The following is a 27995-nucleotide window of genomic DNA, read 5'->3' as shown; positions in this document are numbered from 1 at the left end:
TAATGGTAAGTTGACATAGGTTAGACTAGTTTTGAAGTATCGGCATTGTAGAAATTACTAAATAAGATAAGTGGCAAACATGATTTATCATATAATTAGTTTTTTTTAGTATGTTCAAAAATTATTGACTGTAGATTAGAAAACTGAAAGGAAAAATTTTGTGCGTGCAGTAGGCATGTGTGCTCCCATTTTGACTGGTGCAGTCTACACAGAAGAGAACGTTGCCTACTACTTTATTAGAATAGGATATACCGTGGAGCTCAATTAAACCTCACCACTTCTAATGATACTTCTATTATATGTCATATATGCTTGAAGTCCCAGTTATTCATATGGAAGATGGCTACAGTGTGTAAGTATGATATCTGAAAATTCTGACTAAAAGATGTTTTCATTTAAGTAATACATTTTTATTTTATTTTATTTTTGTTTGAGATGATCACTTGTTTTAGTTAAGAAACAAGTTTTATATTCGATATGGATACATTAGACTAGTAGGTATAATTAGAAAAAAAAAATTGGGCTTTATTTGGTTGTGGGTAACCGCAAAGATAATGAAACTTACTAGTTTTGCCACTAAAATTCGTGGTTTTATTATTATTATGTGACACCTCCAGGGAGTCCAAAGACTTATCGAGGTGGAGTATGCCAACATCATCGACACCTTCCAACTACTAACCGTGCTCAAACTTGCTTAACTTTTTGCATGAGCCGTTAGTAGCAGAGACCCTATCAATCGACCAACCGTTTTTTGGGTAAAAACACAGAAGAATAAATACAATAAAGCAAATATAAACTATATCATTACTGAAACAAGTTATGTAGGGAATCAAAAAGGATTAACAGAATAGGTGTTAAACGGATGAATAGAGAAATTAAGCAGGATTTACAGAAGAAGAGAAGATTATGGGGAAAAAATTAAAGTTGAAAGAAGTGAACAGTAACATGAAATCTATAAAGTGCAGGCAAGAAGAGTGACAAGTATAACAAAGGGAGAATTAGTTTATGAGAGGAGACTAGCAGAACAAGCTAGGAGAAATCCCAGGGAGTTCTATTATGCAGCTGTCAAGAGAAAGAATGATTATGGAAGGATAACTCTGCTGCATTGAGATGGTGTAAGAATGATCGAGGAAGAATCAACTTTTTAGTGATCATTTTGTTGAGGTTTTCATATTGATGGTAATGATATTATAAGGAAGCAGGAAGTTGAGGAATCGATAATTCGCATTCAGTTTTTTAAAGGTGAATGAGATGGAAATCTAATTATATATAATCCCATATATTGGTTGTGGGTATGAGATTTCACCACAGGGTGTGAAAAATGTGCTAAGGAACTAACATTTCCCTTGTGGGTAACCGCAAAGATAATGTAACTTACTAGTTTCACCACTAAAATTCGTGGTCAAACTTGTAATTATTATGTGACACCTCCAGGTTTTATTATTATTATGTGACACCTCCAGGAGTCCAAAGACTCATCAGAGGAGAGTCTTTGGACTCCCTGTCTTTCTCGTTTAATGAGTCTTTGGTCCAGAACAATTCATAGTGAGTGGAAAGAGGGCAAGATTGTTCCAGTGCATAAACAGAGAAGCAAAACAGATTTCAAATTACAAACTGTTTGCATTTCTGGAGTAGTTAAGGTTTTATAGAGATTGGTTAGGAATTGAATATGGAATTAGGTAGACAAGGAAAATATTCTGTATAGAATCTATCATGGGTTTGTTAAAGGGAGGTCTTGTTTCACTAATCTACTTACATTTTATAATAAGCTGACTACAGTTCTGAATAGGGATGATTCATTTGAATGGGATTATCCAATTACATTCAAATGGGATTGGATAATCAGTTAGTTGATTGAATAAGAAACTGGCTTTCTAATATATATCAGATGATTATGTATAGAGGAGCTATGTCTCTGAAGAGGAGAGTTACCAATGAAGTCTCAGAAAGGTCAGTTTCAGATTCTGTTGTTTAATGTGTTTTTTAAATGATGTTAAATGGTTTTGCAAGCATATATTCAGTTATATGCAGATGATAAAAGTTGGGCAAAATTATTAGGAGTGATGCAGATATACCGGGCAATTCAGAGTGATTTGAATAGATTGGGTATATGAGAAGACAAGTGGAAATGTCAATTCAACATTAGTAAAATTAAGGTTTTGCACTTTGGAACTTGGAATTGTAATATAAAATGTGTATCATATTGAAAGCATCATTTATAGGAGGTGAGGAAGCGAGGGGTATTGGGGTTAGAGAATTGAAGTTCGAAGAACATATTGTAAAAGTGATTATAACAGCACAAAGAAATCCCACAATACTGAGAAGAACATTGACAAGTAGAAATTTTGCTCAATTATCTCAATGAGCACAGGATTACTTTGGGAGACTATATATATATATATATATATATATATGAAGACAGATTGAAAGGAGAAAGGAACACATGGGGAGAAGAAAATGAAATGAAATGTAGCTATTGAGAGGGAGAATTTTTAAGCTGAAAGTTTTTTTTTTTCACCTTGGTTATACTAAAATTAAATATGCCAAAAAGTTATATTCTTAGTTTCATCCCTTAAGTGAGTGTAAGCAAACGCAGTTTGCTTGTGAAGTAACTTCACGACTGTGCTACTTGTATATAGAGGCTAATGATTTCACATTAAGAGCCTTAGTATCCCATAATGTAATGCAAATATCCTTACGGGCATAGCATTATATATCTGTGATATATGCATTGTATTATGGGATGCTAACACTATTAATGTGAATCTTTCTTTTAAGGTTACATGGTGATCAGCATTCATATTTACGAATTTAGGGACACAACACGTGTGGAAATGATTATTTTGCTAATTATTAATAAAATAACACTTGACGTTTCAACTCTTGTATTGAGGTCATCATCAGAAGGACACATGTATAGGGAACCAAGCTACATGCTTTTGCACTCTATACTGGTAAACTAATGCTACGCTGTTAATTAATCTTTTTCTTAGCCTGACCTCCAGTGATAATTAAATAAAATAAAAATTGAAAAAAAAAACTTTTTTTTTTGAAATATAAAAATAATTTTTTTTAAAAAAAAAATGATTAATAAATAAAATAAAAACTACAATAAACTGCTAAAGTCTTCATGTACTAAAGATCCTCCTGGATTTGTACAGTTCAGATTGTTATACTATGATTTTCTTCAGGACTTGTACAGTTCAAGTTGCTATTGAATGTTAAGGGGGGAAAAAAAAAACTTCGCCAAGTCTTTTTATAGTGGGATTTTTCTTTTGGCTTGTTCTAGTTGCTATAAAGGTTGCAAATGGGTCCTCCACATTCTTGGAATGGTTGGGCCATCATTTTTGTTCAGATTTGGATTATGTTTGAGCATTTAACATGCTGCTTTAAATTTCCTCTCGAACCAGGTTTTGGTGCTTGGTAGGGACTTGGTATTTTTCCAATCAATTCTGTGGTATGCTTGCAGTGCATGGTCAGAAAGGCTGTTTTTTTCCGAAATGGAGATATTTAATGTGTCGTTTGTGTTCGTCCTTCCTAATTGGGATGGTTCACCCTGTTTCCCCTATGTATGGTAGGTTACATGTGCATTGTATTTTGTATACTCCTGGGTGGGTTAGGTGTGAAAGAGGATCTTTGGAAGAACTGAGTAGGTGTCTTAATTTTGTCGGGGGTTTAAAGGTGGTTTTGATGTTGTATTTGTGTAGTGTTCTGTCTGTTTTTTCGGAAATGCCTCTAACATAAGGTATGGCAATGGCATTCTTGAAATTTTGAGTCAGACTATTTATGTGAAGTTATTAGCCTCTATTACAAGTAGTTCAGCAGACAGAGAAATGTGGGGACTCCAGGAATTGAGAGCTCTATCTAGTGATAGCATAAGAGGATTTGTCCATAACTGAAGTAACCACTTTGCTTTTGACTGAAGGGTGATCATGCAGTCTTGACCTGAGAGATAGCTGATTTTGCAGAATTTTCAGTTGAGAATAATATATGGAAACAGTATTAGTGATTATGACCATCTTATAATGCATCTTGGAGCTATATCATGGCATAAGACATTGCAAGAGTGCATTGGAGTATTTGATTGAAATAATATTAGACTCAGTACCTAACCAGAATAAATCATTTTCTATTAAAATAGATAAGTAGGCAAGTAGCATCAACCGGAAGATGCAAAAAAATAAAAATAAAATAAATGTTATGGATGGAATAGGAAGAGAAATTAAATGATAATCAAGGTCATTAATCAAATGAGGAAAATTTAGCCAGACAGACCAAAGGAAATCCCAAAGAATTTTTCAATGTGCATCATGGGGGGGGGGAATTATGGAAAGATAACTTGAATTAATGCTGACAATGATAAGTGAAAGAATTTATTTAGAGAAACAATTGAATTACTATGTGATCACTTTGCAGGTGGCAATGATGTAATGACCTATGTGATAGCAATGGATGGAGAATAGAGGTGTTATGAACTGCAAGTGTTTAGGATTTAGAAAACAGAATTGTCAATGCTCGTGACCAGACCATTTATTTTATCTCAGCACTGATAGGTTCCAAGGGAATTGTTTAATCCTTTATTCAAGTCCGAGCAAACAGAGTTTTTGCATGAAATATCTTCACAACTAGGCTGATGGCTTCACGTTAATTGCCTTACTATCACATAACACAAAGTACACATCCTTTTGGATATGTATAATACTATACATTATGGGAAGGGTCGCTATCTGGACCGGTTTCAACCTTTATTGAAGTCTCATCAAAGTGGGAGCCATACCCAGAGGAGATACATTTATACTTTATTATTAAAATTCACTGGATTAGTGCTAGTTAAGTTTTTTCACATTGTTATAAATTAAAGATGCTAATAAATTATTGTTTAATTCTAATTGGATTAAACTAGAATATAGTTGCTTGGTATCCTTTTAATTTAATTTATAACTTGTGTGTATACAAGATCGTGTGCACATGCAAGATGTGCAATCTTTTCAGTCCAAAATACAAACTTCATGCTTTGGCACAGTACTTCTCTCTATGAAACTGGGCTTTACAACCAGTCTCATAATGAGGTGGTAAAGCCCTCATAAAGGTTCTTTGCATCATGGATTCAAACCCAGATCCTTCCACCATCTAAAGAGCTCCATTGAAACCAACTGAGCTATGGGCACTCCCACACTGAACTATAGACTGTTATGTTATTAAATAGACCCGTATTAAAAGAAATTGATGAATCTAGGGATTTCTAGCTAATGGTTGGCAGTGAAAATAAATCTTCAGGTGATATATTAAAGTTAGCAAAATATCCCAAAGAATCACTTGGATGTTGGAAAAAAAAAACACCTGTTGATAAGGAAGTTAGTATCTTTCTTTGCGATTATGACTTCGTTTGGATTACTATGCAGAGATTCTTTTGACTAAGTTTCTTGAAGATGAAGAAATGATTCAAAGGATCTAGAGGAAAGTGATGAAGATGACAGGTCTGTGGAATTTTCTCAGTAAGAATAAAGTTTTTTGTCATTCCAATTACAAATTATGTATGAGTAGTAGCTAACATGAACGTATTGATTTCGAAATGTATGCTGCTAAAGTAACGTAACTAATACCATGCTAAAAGTATACAGTATAAAAATAACATCTATTAAATAATAAACGACTTATATTAAAAGCTATTTAATTTTTGAGAGCATCATAAACACCACTGACTCATTGGTGAACCTGCAGCATTTGGCAATGAAGCGAGTTGATAAATTTTGCCAGTTGTGCACTAAATCTGGTATAGTTATGTGGATAAAATTTGCAACTTCTTAATTTGTTAGTCAACACAAAGAACAGTTTGTCAAGACTATATGAAGGTTGTTTGAAAAGATTGGTAAAAAAAAAATAAGTTAAACACATTTTTTTTTGGAAAAAAATCACCTTTTATTTCTCAACATAGTCTTCATCGAGGTCTACATATTTGGTCTAGCATGTGTCCAATTTTTTCATTCTATCTAAAAAGTGGATTTATCAAATTGTGCAAAATAATCATTGACAGTTTTGATGACATCCTTTCAAAGAAAAGTTTCTCCCACTGAGCCAAATTTTTAAATTTGGGAACAAGAAATCATGTTCCTAAACATGACTTCTTGTATTTTCCGGACTTGGGCCAAGTCTGGAAAATACGGTGGATGTGGAATCAATTCGTGCAATTTTGTTATTGCGATGGCCATGTGTGGGATGGTGCATTGTATTGATGAAAGGGCACTTTTTTGTGCACCAGTCTTGGCTGTTTTTTCTTCAGTTCTTCTTTTAAATGGTCTAACAATGACACATAATAGACTCCTGTTACTGTTTTACCCTTTTGCAAATAGTCTCTCATGAGAATTCCTTGAGAATCCTAAAAAACAGTGGCCATCACCTTCCCAGCTGACAAATCAGTGCTCTTTTGCCAGGCATTGTCCACTGTTTTGATTGCTGCTTGGGCTCAGGTGTATAATGGTGGATCCAAGTTTCATCTACAATTATGAATAGATGCAAGAAATCCTGTGAATTGCAAGTAAACTTCACCAAACACTACATTGAAATGTCTTTTCACATGCATTTTTGATCAACAGTCGCGCCCACATCTGCACACAGCTTTTTCACATGCAATTGTTCGTGCAGGATATTATACACCCATTCATTTGAGATGTCTACAATCTCAACAATCTCACTAGGCGGTCTTCCATAATGATACCATGGATTTTGTCAATCATTTCCTTCGTAGTGATATCAGTCGGGCATTCGGAACACGCTTCATCTTTGATGGACTTATGATCATGTTTAAACTCATTTATCGAAAAATAAATAGTCTTTAATGCTGGTGTAGAGACCCCATGAACTGCATCTAACTCGGTTTTGATTTGCACAGCTGTCCACGTTTTCAAATAAAAGTGTTTTATTACTGCACGAAACTATTTTTCAACATTTTTATGAAAAATGTGACCACGGTCATTTTAAATGTTTGCAAAATGTGAACTATGTGTCGCATGTGGCTAAAATTTTGCCAGGGGTCATGAAAAAGATGTTACGTGCTGACACTGGCATGAATGAACAAATTATGTTGCCGTCTATCGGAAATTTACCAAACTTTTTAAACAGTCCTCATAATCATTCAGGAGGTATCATTATGTATACTAAGAACAGATTTAACTTTAACAATCTTAATATAAATATGCTAATTGTCATGTTGTACCATCATTTTTTATTTTGGTTTAACCAATAAGAATACAATTTGGTCGGCTAAATCCCAAATTGCCAGCCCATCCTCGTTCGTTCAGTATCAAAGTAGATACCCAACAGGGTGCACCATGAGAAGGTGAGGATTGGACATTAGGTCAGAAGCCCTGGTCGGTTCTCCGTATTCCTTTAAAGGCTATGTGGAGGTCTCCTCTCAGTTATATAGCTTTGACCCTTAAGCACCCCAGTAATCTATTAAACTATGCAGTGCTGCCACTATAAGACTTTTATACCTCCATACTTAAGCATTTTAGGTCAATTATCATCTTGAGATTTTAATTAAAAAATGCTTAAACAACTTTTTCTGTTTATCCAATCAGTTTGGTTTTCAGCCTGCTTTAAACATTGAAAAAGTGCTGTTAGTTTTTATGGAATTAATACACAATAGTATAAACAGTGGGAAGTGTACTGTGGCCATTTTTCTAGACATCCCCAAAGCATTAGACTGCATCTGTTCTTACAGAAAATGTATAGATGTGGTATCAGTGTTGTTGCAAATAATTGGTTCAAATCATATTTATTATTATTATTATTATGTGCGAGTCCAAAGGCTCATCAAGGGAGGGCACCTACTCTACGACTCTCTGTCTCCAACTACTACAAACTGCAACTACCATCATCATCTACACCAACGCCATCTACTACCCACTACCACCACCACCACTAGTATTTTCGCAGACAATCGCAAACATCCATACCCATGCTTGGATTTGAACCCATATCCTTTTTTGGTGGAGAGCAGATATGCTAACCACTCAGCCAACCAGCCCGGGCTAACAGAAAACAATTTGGTTGCTTCAGCAACCATGATGTGAAATAAAATATGGCATACCTCAAGGATCTATACTTTTTTAAATCTCTGTCAGTGCTCTCTGCAGGTGCAACTTATTTGCCAAAATAATATCCTTTGCTGTATTTCAGCAAAGGACTTATTAATGGTCCCAAAATAAATTTAGATAATACAAAATATATATACTTCAACTTAACAAATATGCCAGATCTCAATCTGTTAATAAAATGGCATGACTTAAATTGTGATGGCAAATGAGTATTGTTCTAAAATAATGACAAACAAGTTATGTCATTGTGGATTAATAAACAAAAAATAGCAAATTCAATAAGATACTTAGATCTATTATCAACAGCAACTTGAAATGGAATTCCCATGTTTTGTATTTGACAAACAAAATTAGATGTCATCAACAGAATCTGTCATGTCAGAAAATTTGTTAGTACAGCATTCTGGAGATGTCTATACTATTCACGGATAAATTCATCACTCCAGTATTACATCACTTGCTGTTGTAACAATATGCTGCCTCCTCTGATAAGAATCTAAAATCAAACAATAAGAGCAATGCTCACTTCCTATCCAGCATCATACTCTACTTAAAGGTTGTATACTATCCTTGATATCTTACTATTATGGAAACTTTACCTATACTGCTAGTTAATATATGTCAGGAACAACATTATGAAATTTCTCATGTATAATCTGGATTTATGATCTACACTGTTACAGAAACTTGTTAGTGGTTCCAAACGCCAGCAGAGCTGTTCCACACATCCTTCCGACATTCAGCTGTAATAAATTACCGACAGTGTAAAGGCTGTTCCTTTAAATTACACATTTTAAAAAAGCATCGAGAAACTAATGTTATGTAACTAAATGAAATTGAAATATACACTGCTTGGAAAGAAGTGAACAGACACCATAGTGTGAGGTACAGACAGCCTTGGCATCCACGTTAATAAGACATGGGACCTCCTACATCTTATTAGGAGGTACATGTTAGTAGGACCTCTTTTCTCTGTGATGATTGAAGCAATCTTGTGGGGCATGCTTTCCACAAGCATATGATGCTGATCACTGGGAATTTTGGACTATTCGTCCTATAGACATGTAATGAGGTCCTGGACTGCTGTAATGAAGATATCACTTTACCTTACCTGATGCTCCAGTTCATCCCAAAGATGTTCGATAGGGTTGAGATCAGAGTTTTGTGGAGGCCAGTCAAGTGGTGACGTTCATGTTCACAAACCATGCAGTTACAGGAGCAACCTTATGACACAGTGCACCCCTCTTGCTGAAAGAGGCAATATCATTTTCATAGAAACCACAAAGTAGGAAGCATTGCATTGCCCAGAATGTTTGAATACCTGTCGGAGTTCATTGTTCATGGTACTGCAAACAGAGGTCTAGGACCACACCAGGAAAAGCAGGACCATACCATACCATCACATCACATTGCCACCTCCGAATTTCATAGTTGGGGCTAAGCACTCTGATAAGAGATGTTCTGTGGGCATCCTCCACATCTTTCCATCTGCTTGGTAGAGGGTGTATCATGATTTGTCACTTCATAATAGATTCCAACTTCCACATCCCACTGGACTTGCTCTTTGCACCACTGACAATGATGCCACATGTTTTTGGGTAATATGAGACTTGCAAATGGCAGTTCCACCGTGGAAACCCATGTTGTGAGCCTTATGAATGTTTTTGAGATTCATGCTAACATTCATGCAAATGGCAGTTTATACATGTTATCCTTCATAGCATGTAAACTTATCAACAGAATCTGGATTAATGAAACAATTTCAGACGGAATCTGAGCGTCTTATGTCCCATCCATAAGAAAGGTGATGTAATGATATGTTCTAGCTATAGAAGAATTAATTTACAATGTACAACTTTTACAGTTTTCGCTAACATTCTATTTAAGAGACTTTATCTCTATGTAGAGAATGTTATTGGTGATTATCAGTGTGGATTCTCAAGGAAGATCTACAAATGATCAGATTTTAAATATATGACAGTTACTTGAAAAATGTAGTGAATTTGGAATTGAAACAGACTACTTTTCATAGATTTTAAAAAGAGCTGCATATGATAACATAGATAGATCTAACTTATCTATTGCATTGAAGGAACTACAGATTCCATGAAAAGTTATTGCTTTAGTTAAAGCTACAATGAGAAAAACTCATTGTCTGATCCAATACATATAAAAAATTTTGTTCGACATGGGAATGGCTTAGCTGCTTATCTTGCTTACTGTTTAACATAGCAGCAAAGAAGAAGAATTTGCAGAGTAACCAAGAAAAGAAAAGTATATGCCAATAACTATAAAGATTTGTGATAATAATCCTTCTCAAATTGAAATTGGTTCCTATAAATTTGAAATTGTACATAGTTTTATATACTTGGGATCAGAAGTTAATTGTAAAAATGTTATCAGTACTGATATTCAGAGACGTATTCTTTCCACAAATAGATGCTTTTGTGGACTTGGGAAACAACTAAAGTCACATCTGATCTCAAGAAAAACAAAGATAATGATGTGCAAAGTACTTGTAAAACCTGTGTTAACCTATGCCTCTGAAAACTGGGTATTATCAATGGCAGATGAAAGATTGCTTGGTCTTTAGTTTTAGTAAAGGAATACTGTGAGCAGACATATAGATACAAAATTAATAACGGAAAAACTCACGTAAAAAGATTATTTAATAGTATAATTTTCTCTTGTGTGTCACAGGCATCTTCAGTACATTTTAAGCTCAAATTAAACATTAACTGTCAATTCCAAAAAGCACCACCTAAGTAGCTAGTGTAAGATAACTAAAAAGGTCAAAAATATTTCCTAATAAAAATATATATACAATAAAAAGTTAGGAAAGATTAGCTGATTTATAAAGTACTATCTCCCATAAAGGGGATAGGCATAAACCATCGGATCTGTTTAAGTTAGGAGAGTGAAGAAACATGAGAAACTTTACTTCACTCTCCTAACTTAAACAGATCTGATGGTTTGTCTATTCCCTTTATGGGAGATAGTACCTTATAAATCAGCTAATCTTTCCTAACTTTTTATTGTGTATATATATTTTTTTATTTTTGTTATTTTTATTTATTTTTCTTATTTTTTAGGAAATATTTTTGACCTTTTTAGTTATCTTGCACTAGCTACTTAGGTGGTACTTTTTGGAATATACAGTTATTGTTTAATTTGAGCTTAAAATGTACTAAAGATGCCTGTGACACACAAGCGAAAATAATACTATTAAATAATCTTTTTACGTGAGTTTTTCTGTTATTAATTTTGTATGTATTGCTAGGTCTATTTTGAAAGAAGAGTTCTCAGATATATTTTTGGAGCAGTACAAGAGAATGGTGTGTGGAGAAAAGATAACCATGAACTATATAGCTTATTAAATGAGCCAGACATTAAGTACAGAAAAATAAATAGATTAAGTTGGGCTGGACACATTATACCCATGGATAATAATACACCCTCTGTCCAAAAAGAAACCGAACTTTACGAAAATAGAAGAAACTAGTGTCACCACCAGTTTTTTGTTGTTGAAAGCAGCAATCTTCATTAGTGTTGTGTCAACTGTTTTTGACATTTGTTTCATTAGAAGCCGAATAGTACCAAGAGTGACAGCGTGTTTTGACGAACAGTCGGAAAATGAGTTTCAAACAGAGAGCTGCGATTGGCTTTTGTATTAAACTTGGTAAACGTTTTACCGAAATGCTTCAAATAGCATATGTGATGAATGCTTATCCCATTCACGAGTGGTTTCAGCAATTTCAAAGTGGTCGTGAGACGCTTGGTGACGACAAAAAGCCATGCCTTCCAGTCCAAAAACTGGACTGAAGGAAGTTAACATCCAAAAAGTGTGTGGTTTCATCAAAGAAAACCCGAAAGTGTCTGTGAGATTGATTGAGGATGAATTGGGGATTTTCCAAAATAAACTGGCCACAACATTTTGACCAAGAGTTTGGGCCTTCATAAATTGAATTTGAGATTTGTTCACCACAAGTTGACCGATGACTAAAAAAATCTATTGAATTGAACAGTGTAAGGACCTCGTTAAAACTGCTCGTAAGGACTCAAACTTCCTTGGAATGATCGTTACTGGTGATGAAACATGATGTTTTGAGTATGAACCCGAAACAAAGCTCCAGAGTGGTGAGTGGAGACCACCAGAAGAGGGGCATCTGAAAAAAAGTCGCTCGGAGAAATCAGAAGTAAAGACAATGTTCATTTGTTTCGGCAGTTCCAAGGGCATTATTCACAAAGAATTTTGTTCTGCCTGGCCAAACGGTCAATGTTGAGTTTTATCTCTAAGTTTTGAAGCGATTGATAGCGAAAATTCATCGCGTACAGCAAGAATATCGTGATGCAGGCAGCTCGTCACTCTTGCATGATAATGCACCATCTCATTGTTCGAACATTGTGAAATAGTTTTTGAGCAAAAACCAAGTTTGTTTGTTGGATCACTTGCTGTCTAATTTAGCACCCTGTGACGTCTTTCTCTTCCCCCGACTTCATTTCCCGATGAAAGGAAAGCGATACGACACCATTGAAAAAACCTTCAAGCAGCAGTAATCACGATCTTCAACAGTATTCCAAAAAACCGATATAAAAAAACTCATTTAATGAATTAATTGACCGTGCCAAATGCTGTATCGAACCTGAGGGCGAGGTTTATTGATTGAAATAAATTATTTGAATAATTATAATTAGCCTATGTTTATTTTTCTATCAAAAGTTTGATTTCTTTTTGGACAGAGGGTGTAAAATAGTTAAGATGTTTAATGCTAAGCCAGAAGGAAAAAGAAAAATTGGAAGACAAATTAAGATGGAGTGAGGTTTTAGGAGTCAAAATTTGGAAGAATTTGGCATTGAATAAGGAAGGCTGCCCAAAGTTTCTGAAGAAGGCCAGGGCCTATGTAGGGCTGTCGAGCCTATGATGATGACCCTTCGTAGCACCCTACGGTCACATTAGATGATTGTGGTGGGTCATCTACTGCGGGTAGCCCTGTGCTTCTATCTCAGTATGGTATCACTGATTGTTGTCCTGGGGCAGTCCAATTTGTTAAACAGATAGGCATACAACTTGTCATCCTATTGTAATGCCGTTTTCACATTCCTTCAGTTTCCTTTTCACAGCCATATGGATGGGGGTGTCCACTGACTTCTTTCCAAGAAGTGCATTTCAGGTAAATGAAATTGTTAGGAGATGAAAAAAAATAATTATATACCAAAAAAATAATAAATAAAGAAATAAATTATATATTAAATAAGCTTTAGAATCTATGTAATTTAATAATCATAGATACGCAGACAAATATCTGTATACTCTATCTACCCCATTCATATTTATTCCTCTAATAACCAGTATGGTAATAGCCATTAGTTGCCCACATGTAATTATATTTATTATTGTAAATCCTGTCTTGTTTATTTTATCATCCTGTATTGTAACTTGAAGGTCTGTTTTGAAAGAAGAGTTCTCAGATATATTTTTGGAGCAGTACAAGAGAATGGTGTGTGGAGGAAAGATAACCATGAACTATACAGAAATTTGTTAACAGGTGGAATAGGGATAATATGGGTGTGACATACAAATTGCTGAAAGGTTTTTACAAGATTTTCAAAACATTGCCAGTGTTGAAAGAATTGTGCATGGGTGTGAGGACTAGATTTTTTGCTTGGAAGCATTGAATGAGTGGAATAGGTTGCCATAATCTGTTGTGGGTACTATTGCTGTGAATGAGTTCAAAGCAAAGGATGATAGATATTGACCAAATGTTTGATAGTGCTTTGCATAATGTGATGAGTCTAAGGACTCCATGTAGTTGCCCATATAATAATTTCACACTAAAATATTTGAATACTTGCTTATGAATATTTTACTTATTTGGACAAAGGAGCTGTGTGAGAAACTGCTTTCATTTGAATGAGGTAGGACACAAGCATCTGGAGAGAATGTTGTTCTCTGAACAAGTCAGTGTGTCAATGCAAGGAAACTAGAATCATCATGGTGGATGGTAGCAAGGATGCCCTCTTGTGGGAATAGGTACTTGGGAGAAAGGGGAAATACATCAGATAATGCTGAATCCAGTGGAGTCTAGAGAGGATAATGATTCTTTATACTAATTCCATTAGTATCTGGAATAAAGGAGATGAATTGGTGATGCTGATAAGCATCAGCCTGTCTAAAGTTTATTGGTATCTCTGACACATGGTTGATGGAAGATGATATACTGACATGAATAGAAGTAGTAGAATATGGCATTTTCTGATGGGCTGGAAAGGGCAAATGTGTTTGTGGAGTTCTGCTTTGGATAAGTAATGCTTGAACTTGTGTCCTCTCAAAGTGAAGGATTTGGGGAGCATTGGCACTAATGGTTTTGTAACTAACTATATGGTAGGAAGAACAGGATTTTTATTGGGGTGTTGCTATAAGCCATGGAACATAGAGAGTAAAGAGGGCCAGACTTTTGAAAGTCTAGCCATGGGAAAGGTATCCAAGCAGTTGAAGGAGGGTAAGATAGTGGCATTGCATAAGGGTGGTAGCAGACCAGAAGTGTCAAACTATAGACCAGTTTGTATTTCATCATTAGTTAAGATTTTGGAAAAGTTTGTAAGGAGTCATTTATGGTGTTGGACAGATGAGAGTAATGTTATCTGTGAGTCGACATGGATTGTTAAGAAGTGCACCTGTTTTAGCAATATGATTCTTTTATAATAAAGTGACAAGAGAGGGTTGATGAGGGAAAGGCATATTCTGCCTTTTTTGGATTTTACAAAGGCATTTGACCGGGTACCACATGATAGTTGATATTTAAGTTGCAGCATGTGGGTTTAGATGTCAGATTAGTGGACTGGATTTGGGATTGGCTATCTGATAGGTATCAGAGTTGTGTATGGGGGGGGGTGCAGTATCAAGAAAGCAGAAGGTTACAAGTGAGGTCCACAGAGATCATTACTGGGACCTGTATTCATTACTGGGACCTGTATTGTTTAACCTTTATATCAATGATTTTGTCGATGGGTTGCAGGGGAATATTCATTTGTTTGCAGATGATGTGAAGCAGGAGAAAGGTTATTAGTAATAGTGCAGATATGGTGGCCCTGCAAGAGGATTTGAACAGATGGGCAAAGGAAGAGGTGTGTTAATTTAATTCATCCAAATGTAAAGTCTTGAAGTTTGAGATACATCGATATGTGGTTGCCATAGTCTGTTGGAGGAAGTGTGTGGGGGGGGGGGGGTCATGATGGAAGATAATCAGAGGATGCCTGCAATACTGACAGGGATGCTGTCTCTGAGAGATAAGAGTTGTCGTTGCTTTGTATAAAGCCCTGATCAGACAATTCCTGGACTATTGTGCTCAAATTTGGTCTACAGGATTCGAAGAGGATAAATTGATTATGGAAAGAGTGTAGAGGAGGATAGTAAAGATGGTATCAGGACTGAACGATGTTATTAAGATTTACTGAGGGAATGTGTATGGACTGCAGAGTTTGGTAGATAGGAGAGGTGATGTGATTGAGAATTTTAAACTTTTGGGAGGTAGTTACAGGGTTGATACTCTGGAGTTCTCTTATTTGGTGGAACAGGGAAGGAGTGAGGACAAAAGGGGCCATCCTGGGAAGTTACTAAAGAAGCAAGAGGGTGGTTGAACCATGGAATACATTGTCTGATAGTGATGAGAGCATAAACAGTTCATGGGTTCAAGGAGTGGTATGATAGACTTTGAGTTTCCAGGGTAGGCCTTCCGCGATAAATCTTGTGACTCCATGGAGGGCTGAATCATAATAATATTTCTAGATGTTGTGTGTAGTCTTTTACAACTTGGTTTGTACTGATCCAAGTACTTGTTCAAATCAGTTAGTTAGTTTCTGGGCAAAACTACAATTTTCTCTGGGACCAGGAAAGGACAAATAAGCAGGTGACTGAAATACAGAACCAAGAAAACTCAGTACTAAGATTTCCAGTAGCATGTGCACATTCTGAACAATATTTCAACTTTTAGCAAGTATTGGCTAAATATTTTATACTTGATAATCTTCGAAATATATCCTATGTTTCTGTAAGTCATTTTGAAATGGTTATTATAAACAATTCTTGGGCTTCAGAAATAATTTCATTCAAATAACTTGCTAATTATTTAAACCTCTAAAATAATGATGATTACATAAAAAAGTTCTTTGTTATCAAATTCTAAATATTTCATTACAAGAAGTGTAAACCACCAAACTCCTGAAGCAAGAAAATGCAGACTTAAAGGACTTATGGGTACAATATTCTCTGTATACTTCACTGGAAGCATCATCAGTGCATTCTGAAATAAACATTTCAAGATCAGACTGGGGAAAGCTATTCTCAGATTAACCCTTAACAGTTTCATAGGAGTCCATAATAACAGAAATAAACAATGAGATCACACCATAAACTGATAAAAAGATATAATAAATTTAGGTAAACCACTTTACTAGCAGTTTGCTGGTATTTGTTATTACAAAAGTGGCATACAAATCCTCACCTTCATTTCAAATAAGCATTCAGGAATGTTCATGATGCAGAGTAGTTGAGGGAATGTAAATTGCAGAGTTTGGTGGATAGGAGGAACAGTGGGTGATATGATAGAGATGTTGAAGTTAGTGAAGGAATTTTACCAGGTTAATACAGAAGAAATTATGGAGAATGAGAGGAAAAGTGAAAAATTATGTGTTAAAGAAGGTTGTAAGGAGTAGATATTTTACATGGAGTGTAGTGGGTGAGGGGAACTTATTGCCAGAATGAGCTTATTAAATCTGATAACTATAATAATAGTTTTCCTTTGTCAACAGTTTGCCAAACAGATACTCATGCAATCAATTCCTTGAATCTTCATGTCTTGAACTTTTCAGTTTTATATATCAAATTGTAATTTTATTTTCACTTTACAATTCTGGAGTTTGTTATACATACAGATTTATTTTTTAATAATAACACCTCACCAACTGAAGATTGAAAACTTACGTTGGGTGGGACTTCTATTAGAAATTAATCTAAGCATTATATGTTAGCAACATAGGAATGGGTTGTAACACTGAACTTGACCTCCCCATGATCTTCTGGCACCATGGGGGGGGGGGGTCAAAGATTAGAAAAGAACTGTACATGTTTGAATAAAGAGAACTCTAAGTATGGATGTTTTTTTACCACTGAACATTAAAAACCAGCTTACAGCTCTAGGTTCACCATACGTTTCTTTAAATTATTTTCAGTATACGCATGTGCCAGTTAACATTTACAATTAATTGTAATTATTTTAATTATTTTTCATAAAATTTGTTTAGCATCAATTAATTACTACTGCTATTTGTAGTCTTATCTGTGAAATGTTGAACATTTAATGCAGTATATGTTTGCATATTCAGTATATAATCAAAATTTAATTATTTTTCTTCTTAGATGGCAATGTGATGGCAATAAAGACTGAATATATATTTGTTGAACAACATTAAATAAATGAAGCATCAGCAAACAGGCTTAAAAATCCAGAAAGAGAAAAAAAGTGAAAAATGGCACTTGTGGAGTTATTCAGAAGTTATTCATAAAAAGTCTTGAAAAGAAAGAGCTGAATTAAAATATTACTAATATGTGAAATGATTATTTTTATGATGTTTGTTCCAGATGGATATCATTGCATGCTGTAATCACACGATCAGTTTTTTGTTACTAACACAAAAAATCTAAATTTAGAATTTTTCCATTCATGTTTCGTGGGGGGGGGGAATAACTGCTGCGCAAAATTATAAACTTGCATGTTAGCAGAACACACAGAAAAATATCACACATGAAGATGGAAAACTCATTTAATGATGATTCAGCTATACAGAATAATATCGAGACCAAAATAATTCCTGCAGTAATGGATTTTTCATGTGAAACAAGTAAAATGACATTTCCCCAAGCAGATATGGAAGCACATACACAAATTTCCACAAAAGTGAAACGTTTCGTTTGTGAGATATGTGGCAGGTTATTTTCACAGTCATCACATCTGAGAGAACACAAGAGAATTCATACCAATGAGAAACTCATATGTGAAGTCTGTGGCAAGTCATATACATGTACACCATCCCTTAGAAGACACACAAAATTTCACTACGAAATACCTTTCAAGTGTGAAATATGTGGCAGATGTTTTTCAACTTCAAAACTCCTTCAAACGCACACAAGAATTCACACAGAAGAAAAACCTTTCAACTGTCAAATCTGTGACCATTCATTTGGAAGTTCATCATCTCTCAAATCACATCAAAGAATTCACACTAAAGAGAAACCTTGCAAATGCGAAATCTGTGGGAATTCATTTTTATATGCATCATCTCTCAAAACACACAAAAGAATTCATACGAATGGGAAACCTTTCAAATGTGATGTGTGTGGTAAAGCATTTTCTCAATCAAATGATGTAACTGTACACAAAAGAATTCATTCGAATGAAAAACCTTTCAAGTGTGAAATATGTGGCAAATCATTTTCACGCTCATCACATATCAAAGAACACATAAGGGTTCACACCAAAGAAAAACCATTTACGTGTGGGATCTGTAGTAGGTCATTTTCATCTTGCTCATCCTTAAACAGACATGTAAGAATGCATACAAATGAGAGACCGTATACCTGTGATGTCTGTAATAAATCATTTTTTGAATCATTTGATCTTAAAATACACAATAGGGTTCACTCTAAAGAGAAACCATTCACTTGTGACATCTGTAACAAATCATTTCCATATTCAACATCTCTCAAGATGCACAAGAGAATTCACACAAATGAAAGACCTTTCATCTGTGATATCTGTAACAAATCATTTCCATATTCAACATCTCTCAAAATTCACAAGAGAATTCACACAAACGAAAGGCCTTTCATCTGTGAAATTTGTGGCAAATCATTTTCAGTCTTTTCACGTGTCACAGAACACAAAAGAATTCATACTAAAGAGAAACCTTTTACTTGTGAAATATGTGGGAAATCATTTTCACTGTCACCACATCTCAAAAAACATGCAAGAATTCACACCAAAGATAAGCCTTTTACTTGTGAAAAGTGTGGGAAATCATTTTCGAAGTCATCGCATCTCAATGATCACGTAAAGGTTCATGCTCAAGAAACACCTTTCACGTCCGATTTTGTCAATAAATCATTTCCATATTCACCTTCACATGAAAACTTCATAAATACGTGTACAGATGATGTACATGTCTCTGATGAAATTCTTGGTAGCTGACTTGTTAGTCCTTTTAAATAAAATATTGCAATTCACATAAATTAGGAAAAGTTTGACTTTGATCATTTCATTTTATGTTAAACAAAATATTTCATAGCAATGAAAAATATCTGAAATTTCATTTTCTTTAATTAAAAGACAAGCATTGTAAATTTGCAAAGTTCTGAATAGGCTTTTATGAACATGCAATTCCTTATGCACAATTTGAACCTGCACTCAGATGAAAAGCCAAACGGCTTTTTTTTTTTTCTAGTGAAGTTAATTAATTCGTCGGCATGAAGCTCTTAGATCATAGTTTTCGATCTTATAGTTTTGCATACTGGCTGTAAAATAATAAGGGATTTTTATTCCCTTAATTTAATTGAACCTGCACTGTTTGCCATAAACAAGTACTGACTGTACCAGCTATGCTACTGAGATAGACAAATGGTATCTAGTGATAATAATTTGCACTTTACAGAAATATGAAACATGTTATTGTCCCTGAAATATGTATTAGTTTTTATAAATAAATTTAAATTAGTTAAATTTTAAAAAATCATCTAAATGAAAAATATTTAAATATGAAGTACTTCATATCATTTGTATGAAATCATTTTATGTTGTTAATGTGAATTCAGACTTTATCTTTTTTTATGTGAGATTTAAGCTGAGCCCAGTTTAAAAGAGCTCTGAAGGAGAAATTATAGTCTATAATTTCTTCTGGTAACAAATATTTTCTTGTTTAAAGATAGCAGCGAGTGTTATTGTCACATCATTAATAGTAAATGGGTGTTGTTTCTTGAAAAGTAGTAGCAGTGTTTGACTCCTGCATTTTTTTAAAGCTTTCGGGAATATTATTAGTTAATGTTTCATTAGTAGCTGGTGCAAAACTATTGGGTTCTTCTGTAGTACTGTTTCAAATTTTCCCTTTTCTTGCAAAACAGAAAAATATTTATTGGGAATTTTAAGCTGTTTCTTCAGAGGTTATTATTTGGTATTAGAAAAATCATCCAGCTATAAAACTAAATTATATTAAATTAAATTTGCTAAGAAATTCTTATTTAATACATTATCAAGTGTAAACAACAAGCAATATTAGTCTCTACAAGTGTAGTCTACTATAGAGACTTCACATCAATTGCCTTAGTATTTAATTTTAACTTAATTTATAGCCTAGTGGAAAAACTTTTTACAATTATCTCTGATGTGGAGTATTTTATCCATAAGGTGATAATCTTTTTTTTACTACTTGTATATGGGAAATATGACTTCTGCATTAATTCAACCTTGGTATCTCTTCTTGGTCTGATTCCCTGTGATGGTTGGTACCTCAATAAAAGTTGAAACTATTCTGGGTAGTCACCATCTCATAATGCATAACATTCTGAAAATTAGCCTCTTTATACTAGTAGCTTAGCCATGAAGATATGGATATGTCGCATGGAAATCTTATTTTTTTACACATGCAAGAATATAATTTCTTGGAAGTTTAATTTAATTTATAATCAACTGGAAAAGCTTTCGATAACTAAATTATGATTATTGATACTGTGTTTAGAAGTTAGTTGCTTGATAAAGGTTTTCTGTTTTTAAATTTTAGTGATTGAGAAATCTTATATTTTCAGTTGTTTCTAATAGTATTCATTTCCTTTTTATAACAAAATTACTCTGAATACTTAATCTCTTCTATAACAACTTTCTTAAATTTTTGTTTCACTAACTGTAAAATTTGAAAAATCTTGGCAAATATTTTTGTCTACAGCAGCATATCTTAGTGGTTTCCAACAAAAATTAAAACAACTTCCAGAAATGAAATGTAAACCATTGAAGGGAGAACTTAAAAATTTTGATATGGTAATGGAGTTAATGAATGTAGTTTATTTTGTTGCCTGTATAGCAACAACTTCTGTGCAGCTAGGTTTACAGAAGTAACTGCAAAACAGAAAATCATCACATTCTTAAAATAGTTTGGATTAGAGATAATTGTAGAAAGCTTTTTTGCTTGGTTACAAAGTAAATTGTTTGCTCGCACTTTGGTAAAGATTAAAACATGAATGTTTCTTGTTTGTTAGGCTTGCAGATGAAAAACCATTAATTATAGTTGTATAAAGCTTTTTCTTGGTTACGAAGTAATTTATACTAGACAAGGAATTATATTCTTGTTTTAATCCTTTATTGCAAGTGTGAGCAAACATAATTGACTTTGTGACCAAGTGATAAAATTTTCTGCAACTATCTCTAATCCAAAATATTTTAATAATGTAATGATTTTCTGTTTTGCTACTTCTGTATGGAAAATATCACTTCTACATTAATTGTCCTCAGTATCTCCACAGGTCTAGCTTACACTGATGAGACTTCTCTAAAGGTTAAAACTGTCAGTACTGTGCATTAGAGCAATTTAATGTAAAGTCATCTGCTTCCATTTACAATTAGTCTCATTCTGAAGATACTGTATGCAGAAATTTTTGCATGTCCATGCTTGGGTAAAGAAAAAAATATATTAGGGAGCAGTATCAGACCACACCTGGACTATTTGCTTAAATTTTATCCCTGGCTTTTGAAAGTGATAAATTAACCATGGAAAGAGTGCAGAGGCAGATAACAAAGATGATATAACTATACAATGTTATGAGGATAGGCCAAGGGAATGTAGGCTGCAAGGTTTGATAGATAGAAGTAGGAGAGAGGATGTGATAGAGACTTTTAAACTGTTGAGAGGTGGTTACTGGGGTGTTCTTTCGTTTGGTGGAATGCATTACCTGATAGAATGGTAGATGGATTCACAGAGTGGTATGATAGACTGTTTTTCTAGGGTGGGCCTCTCACAATGAGTCTTGACTCCATGGAGGCCTGAATGATCATCATAATTAAGAATCATTAATGATTTGATTCTAATTACTGACTAGGAAGATTTTTTCTAGGTTTCTTTTCAGCTGATTCTAGAGTTAATGTTTGGCAGAAACGAGACATTTTTTACCTCCTGAAAGAAACAGTTTTAATCCTGCAACTCAGTAAAATGTACTGCAAAACATGTATGCTAATTATAAACATTTTCTTATCTAGCATACTGTGGGAATGCATTCATTTTTATGGTGAAAGATGGAGATTTCTTAACAGTTTGGGAAGAGTACTTCCTACTCACTTTTGGAAATGAAAATGTATTGATGATTTTTTATTATTGTTATTTACTTTTCCTGAGTAACAACTAAAGTCTTCTGTTGGCCTGAGAGTACGTGAATACAGATGAGTTATCTCGTTTGCATTTGTTCTTTCTGCTCCTTGTCAAAAAAGCCGTTTTTTTATCATTACAAACGAAACAGATAGCTTCTAGCTTGCTGTGAACTTTGGTAGATAATTCACTGCCATTTCAACACATTTTGGTTATTAATATTATTATAATAGACATAATAAGAAGACAATATACACATCATATTCCATAAAGAAAAAAGTAAGTATTTGGTAGTAAAAAGACATTTTGTGAGTATATCACTACAGCTTCAGAGTGGACAAACCACAAATATGTGGTTTGTCCACTCTGTCCACAGATATGTGTGATTGCTACATGAAGAATGAATAGACTGAAACAAACATTACAAAGGACATTACAAGTTGCTCATTAGAAATGTGCTTATATTAATACATTATATATTTTTTCCTTAAATAATTGTGTGTATAATACGTTAATTTGCTTTATGATTTTTGAGGATCTATGTAGAAAGGACTGCTGAATACTATCGACTGTTTCTACATTATCTGGCCCCCAGTCCTTAGTTAAAATATAACTGATATCTTGAAATCATATGTACTACTCTTGGATTGAATTTACATTTGCAGATAAACCTTATCTTCCAGATATTTATTGACACAGATTAGGATTAGTTAGTAAATTTGCATATGAGGATACAGTTGCAAGGCCCATACAGGCAAGGTATGACATTATCTTATTAAACTAGGATAATGCTATTAGTAACGCATTTTTGTCTGTCAGTTGTGTGTGTGTTCTCCTGGAGAGTTTTAGTTGCAGGACAAAAAACTCGACTTTTCAAGAGTAAAAAACCCTACCACCTCCATATCAGACTTGCTAAATGACCTTCAGATGAAAAGTTCAGATAAAGGTTCAAGTCCTAGATGGAATTTGAACCCAGGTCTTTCCAACCAAGGGACATGAAAAGGATTAAGAATAGTAAACACAGAAGGAAAACAAAGCAAGATTAAACTTGCACACAAAGTATCTTCACACCTAGGCTACTTGTATATAGAAGCTGTTGACTTCAGATCAGTTGCCTTAATATTCCCATAATGCAAAGCAAACTTTCTTTTGGATAAACATAATGCATTGCATTATGGGAGGACTGCCAGTATCCAGACAAGTTTTGCCTTTATTGAGTCGCATGAATTGGGAGCCTGACCCAGAAGACATACAAAAGTTGAATTAATGAAGAAATTCTATATTTTCCATATACAAGTAATAAAAATGTGTACCACTTCATAATTTTTATAAAAATATTCTGAATCAGATATAGTTGTAGAAAGCTTTTTCATTTGGTGGCAAATTAATTTGTCATTGTACCCTTTAGTTGGTAAGGATCTGAGCTTGATTCTCATTGTGATGAGAGGAATCTTTATATGGGCTTTTTCGGTTGAAGTTGAGTTAGCTGATCTCATATGGAGGTAGCAAGGTTTTTCTCCTAGAAACTTTGGTTTTTCATACAAATCAGTTGTGTACAAAATGGTACAATGTCTTCCCTTCCCACAATGAGTCCTTGTTCACCTTCTAGGCATCATCATGTAATAACAGTAATGCTAATTAAAATAATTTAACTTCATTGACATCTACCAGAGTATTGAAACTTATTGAAAATCTCCTTCAAGTGGTTTTATTTTGTATATTGTTTAAATATGTAACAAGAGTGTCTGGTTATATTTTGCTGCATTTATATCATCTGCAGAGCATAAAATAACTTGTTAAAACATTATGGCATACAGCTATATGGTTGTAAGAAAAAGAAAGATGGAACATCCAGTGAATGTTCCCACCTTTCTTTCTCTTACATTACAGTTTTGAATAGTTTCACTATATACTTGATTGAAGTGCATTATTTCTGACAAGCATTTTTGTGTTTATCTTGTGTTGTAAACTGTATCATTTCTTTCAATTCCAATTTAACTAAATCTTGGTTATAGTATAAAACTTATTTGATTTCAATTTGGTGTGGTGAATGACATGAATTTGAAATTACAGAATCATTAAAAAAAAAAACTAATTATGGGAGACTGTTATATAATGCAATTCCAGCTACCTAAGAGTTGCAGAAATACAAGAAAATATATTTCAAAATAAATTGAACTCAGTGGTTAATGTTATGTGCTCCTAATTGTGCTGAGCATTGAAAAATTCATATAAAGGAAACTATAAGAGAACAAAAGTGTAATGTAAAATAAAAAAAACATTTAAAAAGTGTAAATAAAAAAAATTGCAACTCGAAAATTTCAGATATCTTTAATGTAATGAAGATGTGTATGTTTATGCTTGAATTAATTTTTTTATCATGCTTCTAACACTGATTTGAAAATTCATGATTTTATTCCATTGAAAATCTGTATAAGGTAATTATAACAAGTTATAGAATTGCCAGTTTTGGAATTGCATGATAGTTGTAAGAGCTTTTATGCTTAGCTCCCTTGCAACAGCTCCAATAACAACAACAACAAAAAAATTTAACAATACATGTCCTAATGTAAAGGTGAATCTAGTTGCTGGATTTTAGATCACTTACTATATTCACTTTTTTTTTCAGTCATTCTGCATCAGTATTCAGTACTAATGTTTTTACTGTTAGTTGGTTTGATTCATAAGCAGTTCTAACCAGTGTTTTTTTTTTTTTTTTTGTAAAATAATAGATGCCAGTACTCATTCTTTGATAACAGGAAAAATTGAAGATTTAAAGAATATGAAAATAAAATAAAAAAGATTTTTACTGATATTACTTCATGGTGTGGTAATATTTTCTTTCTTAAACATAATAGCTGTCACTGTCTACTTTTTCCAAAATAAGCAACTTCACTGTTTGCTCATTGTTTAACAATCATCATGCCCATCTTCTTTTCCACTACAAGAATTCTTTCCATTCATTTGCAGAATGTACATCCAAGGAGGATTGTAAGCAATTAAGGCAATACCTAGGAATGGGCTTGAAGAGTTGTAAAACCTGGCGTAATTGTATCTCAATCATTAAGAAACACTGAAAAAATTACATATTTTCTTTAATGTAGGGACAGTATATACCCCAACAGTGATTCTACATCCAAGTCCTATTTTTGATCATTTAGCCAGCTATACTTCACACATTTTTTTGATCAACAATCCAGCATCTTGGAAAGCCATTCCTTGCTTTTGGAAATGTTGCTACTATCATGAACAAAAACACTTCTTTAGATAACTCTTCACTCATTTTTTCACTTGTTTTCAATTTCTTAACTATGAAAGTGGAAAAGAGACCTTTTAATTTTATGCTTTAAAGTTTGACTCTTTTGTATTACTTCTTAGATGAACAGAACATCAGAAAAAAACAGTACAGTGATTTACTTTTTCAAATGAGGAGAGAAAAATTGAGTTGGTTCTTTGCATCTGGTATATATTAAATAGTTTAGTACTAGAATAAAATAACTATATAGTGAAACATATCTTCCCCTACAACTATCATACTGCACAGATGCAGGCAAAAATTAAGCAAATTTTTACTGTAGTACTAAAAACAGCACACATGCAGTCAGATACTGTATTTAGTCAAAAATAGAGTATTTAGTGCAGTTAGAAACAGCTGGAATTAACACCATATTGCAATGCCACAAACCAAACAAGTTTTATTGTAACATTAAAATGCAGTCCTGCTTGAAGCATAACTCATGCAGCCTGGCATGAACATGTTAGTATATAAACAGGAAAGTAATTTAGAATTCTAAAATAGGTATAGCAATTGTCTTAACAATAGGTTAATAAAAATACAAATGTCATTAAATACCCAAGCTTATTTGAATACTAGATCATTGTGTAAAAAAAAAAAACTGCATATTACAAATTTCTAAATGTATTGCATCTGTATGTCACACATCACTGTTTAAATTAAGGTCAGTATGCCATACATTTGAATAGTATTCCCCCTCCCCTAAAAAAAAAAGCACTGGTTCGAACTATTATATCTATCATTGCAGTCCATAAATTTAATTCAGTGTGCATATTGGCTATTCTCACTTGCAGTTGAAAGTTTTTTTGTTTTTTTTCACATGGTTATGCTATAAATTAAAGATGCCAAGAAATTATGTTCTTGGTTTCATCCTTTATCCCATTGTAAGAAAAAGTTTGCTCATGAACTTACTTTACGACTGGGGGGTTTTTTTCTATATAGACTAATGACTTCACATCAGTTGCCTTAGCACCAGTGGCGGCCGGTGAAATTTTAAGTGGGGGTGCTGCCTATACAAAATAAAAAAAAAAAAAAAATTATTTTTTTTCCTAATCAGTAATCGATTTATTAATAAATTGCCAGCCACCACTGCTTTGCACCCATAATGCAACTTGCATATCCTTACAGACATGTATAATGCTATGCATTATGGGAAGGTCAATTACTCAGACTGGTTTTAATATTTATTGAGGTCTCATCAGTGGGAGCCACCATACCCAGAAGATATACCAAGGTTTGAACTTTGAACTTCTTTGGGAGATGGACCGAGTCCTTGACTCTTCATCCCTTCATTTGTTTTAGCTTGTGTGTGTGTGAGGGAATTATTGTGGGTAATTTACCTGCTCATTGTGAGCATTATAAATTTTATTAACTTTTTTTTGCAACGGTGGATTTCAATTTTTTATATTTGAAACGATCTATGGGTTTGTATTCTGCTGCCTGTCGAATTAGTTGATTTGGGTGATTATCTGTGATTATGAAGAATTTTTCTGCAATGCCTGTCATGTAGGTCTTGATATCTGGAGGGTTGGCTTCTTGGTGTATTTGAAACGATCTATGGGTTTGTATTCTGCTGCCTGTCGAATTAGTTGATTTGGGTGATTATCTGTGATTATGAAGAATTTTTCTGCAATGCCTGTCGTGTAGGTCTTGATATCTGGAGGGTTGGCTTCTTGGTGTAATTGCAGGTTTCTGATGAACCAAGGGGCATTAAATGCCATTCTAAGGCATTTATTCTGTATTTGCAATCTGAGAATGTTCTGTTTAGATGTGTGTCCCCAAGTCTGTGAGGCATAAGTTATCTGAGGTCTTATCACTGATTTGTAGAGGAGAATTTTGTTGTTTATGTTTAGGAGCTGTTCCTATTTATAAGTGGATATAGCTGTGCAATAGTCTGACTTGCTTTGGTGGAGACACTATTTATGTGTGTCTTGAAATTTAGGTGCTTATCCAGATGAACTCCTAGATACTTGGCAGAGCTGTGCAAAGGGATGACTTTTCCAAACATTTGTATGCTTGTATTTGGTTCTGCTTTACATCTGGTCAGCATAGAGAGCTGTGATAGATGGGGACAATTTGGGGAGATCTGCCATGTATATGGGGGAGTGGGGGGGGGATAGCAGCAAGCTTTGAGCGACTCCAGCCGTGAGTCTCCTCTCTGTGGTCTGATTCCATTCAGTTTTATTTTAAATTTTCTGTTATTCAGA

The 27995-nt window shown here is 34.0% G+C and overlaps 1 protein-coding gene across 1 annotated transcript; it reads left to right on the top strand.

Annotated features, from left to right (window-relative positions):
- LOC150092708 (uncharacterized) lies at positions 1 to 24591 on the top strand. The gene is made up of 2 exons (XM_090414385.1): positions 1 to 352; positions 17512 to 24591. Exon 2 carries the CDS (start codon positions 17897 to 17899, stop codon positions 19337 to 19339), a length of 1443 nt encoding a protein of 480 aa, XP_090270511.1. The 5' UTR covers positions 1 to 352; positions 17512 to 17896; the 3' UTR covers positions 19340 to 24591.
- The last annotated feature ends 3404 nt before the right edge of the window (positions 24592 to 27995 follow it).

The sequence above is a fragment of the Typopeltis vanoorti genome, chromosome 25 (genome assembly GCF_054136105.1).
Source record: "Typopeltis vanoorti isolate ZY-2024b chromosome 25, IOZ_Tvanoo_1.0, whole genome shotgun sequence".
Lineage (NCBI taxonomy): Eukaryota > Metazoa > Arthropoda > Arachnida > Uropygi > Thelyphonidae > Typopeltis > Typopeltis vanoorti.
This window is presented reverse-complemented; position numbering and strand designations above follow the sequence as displayed.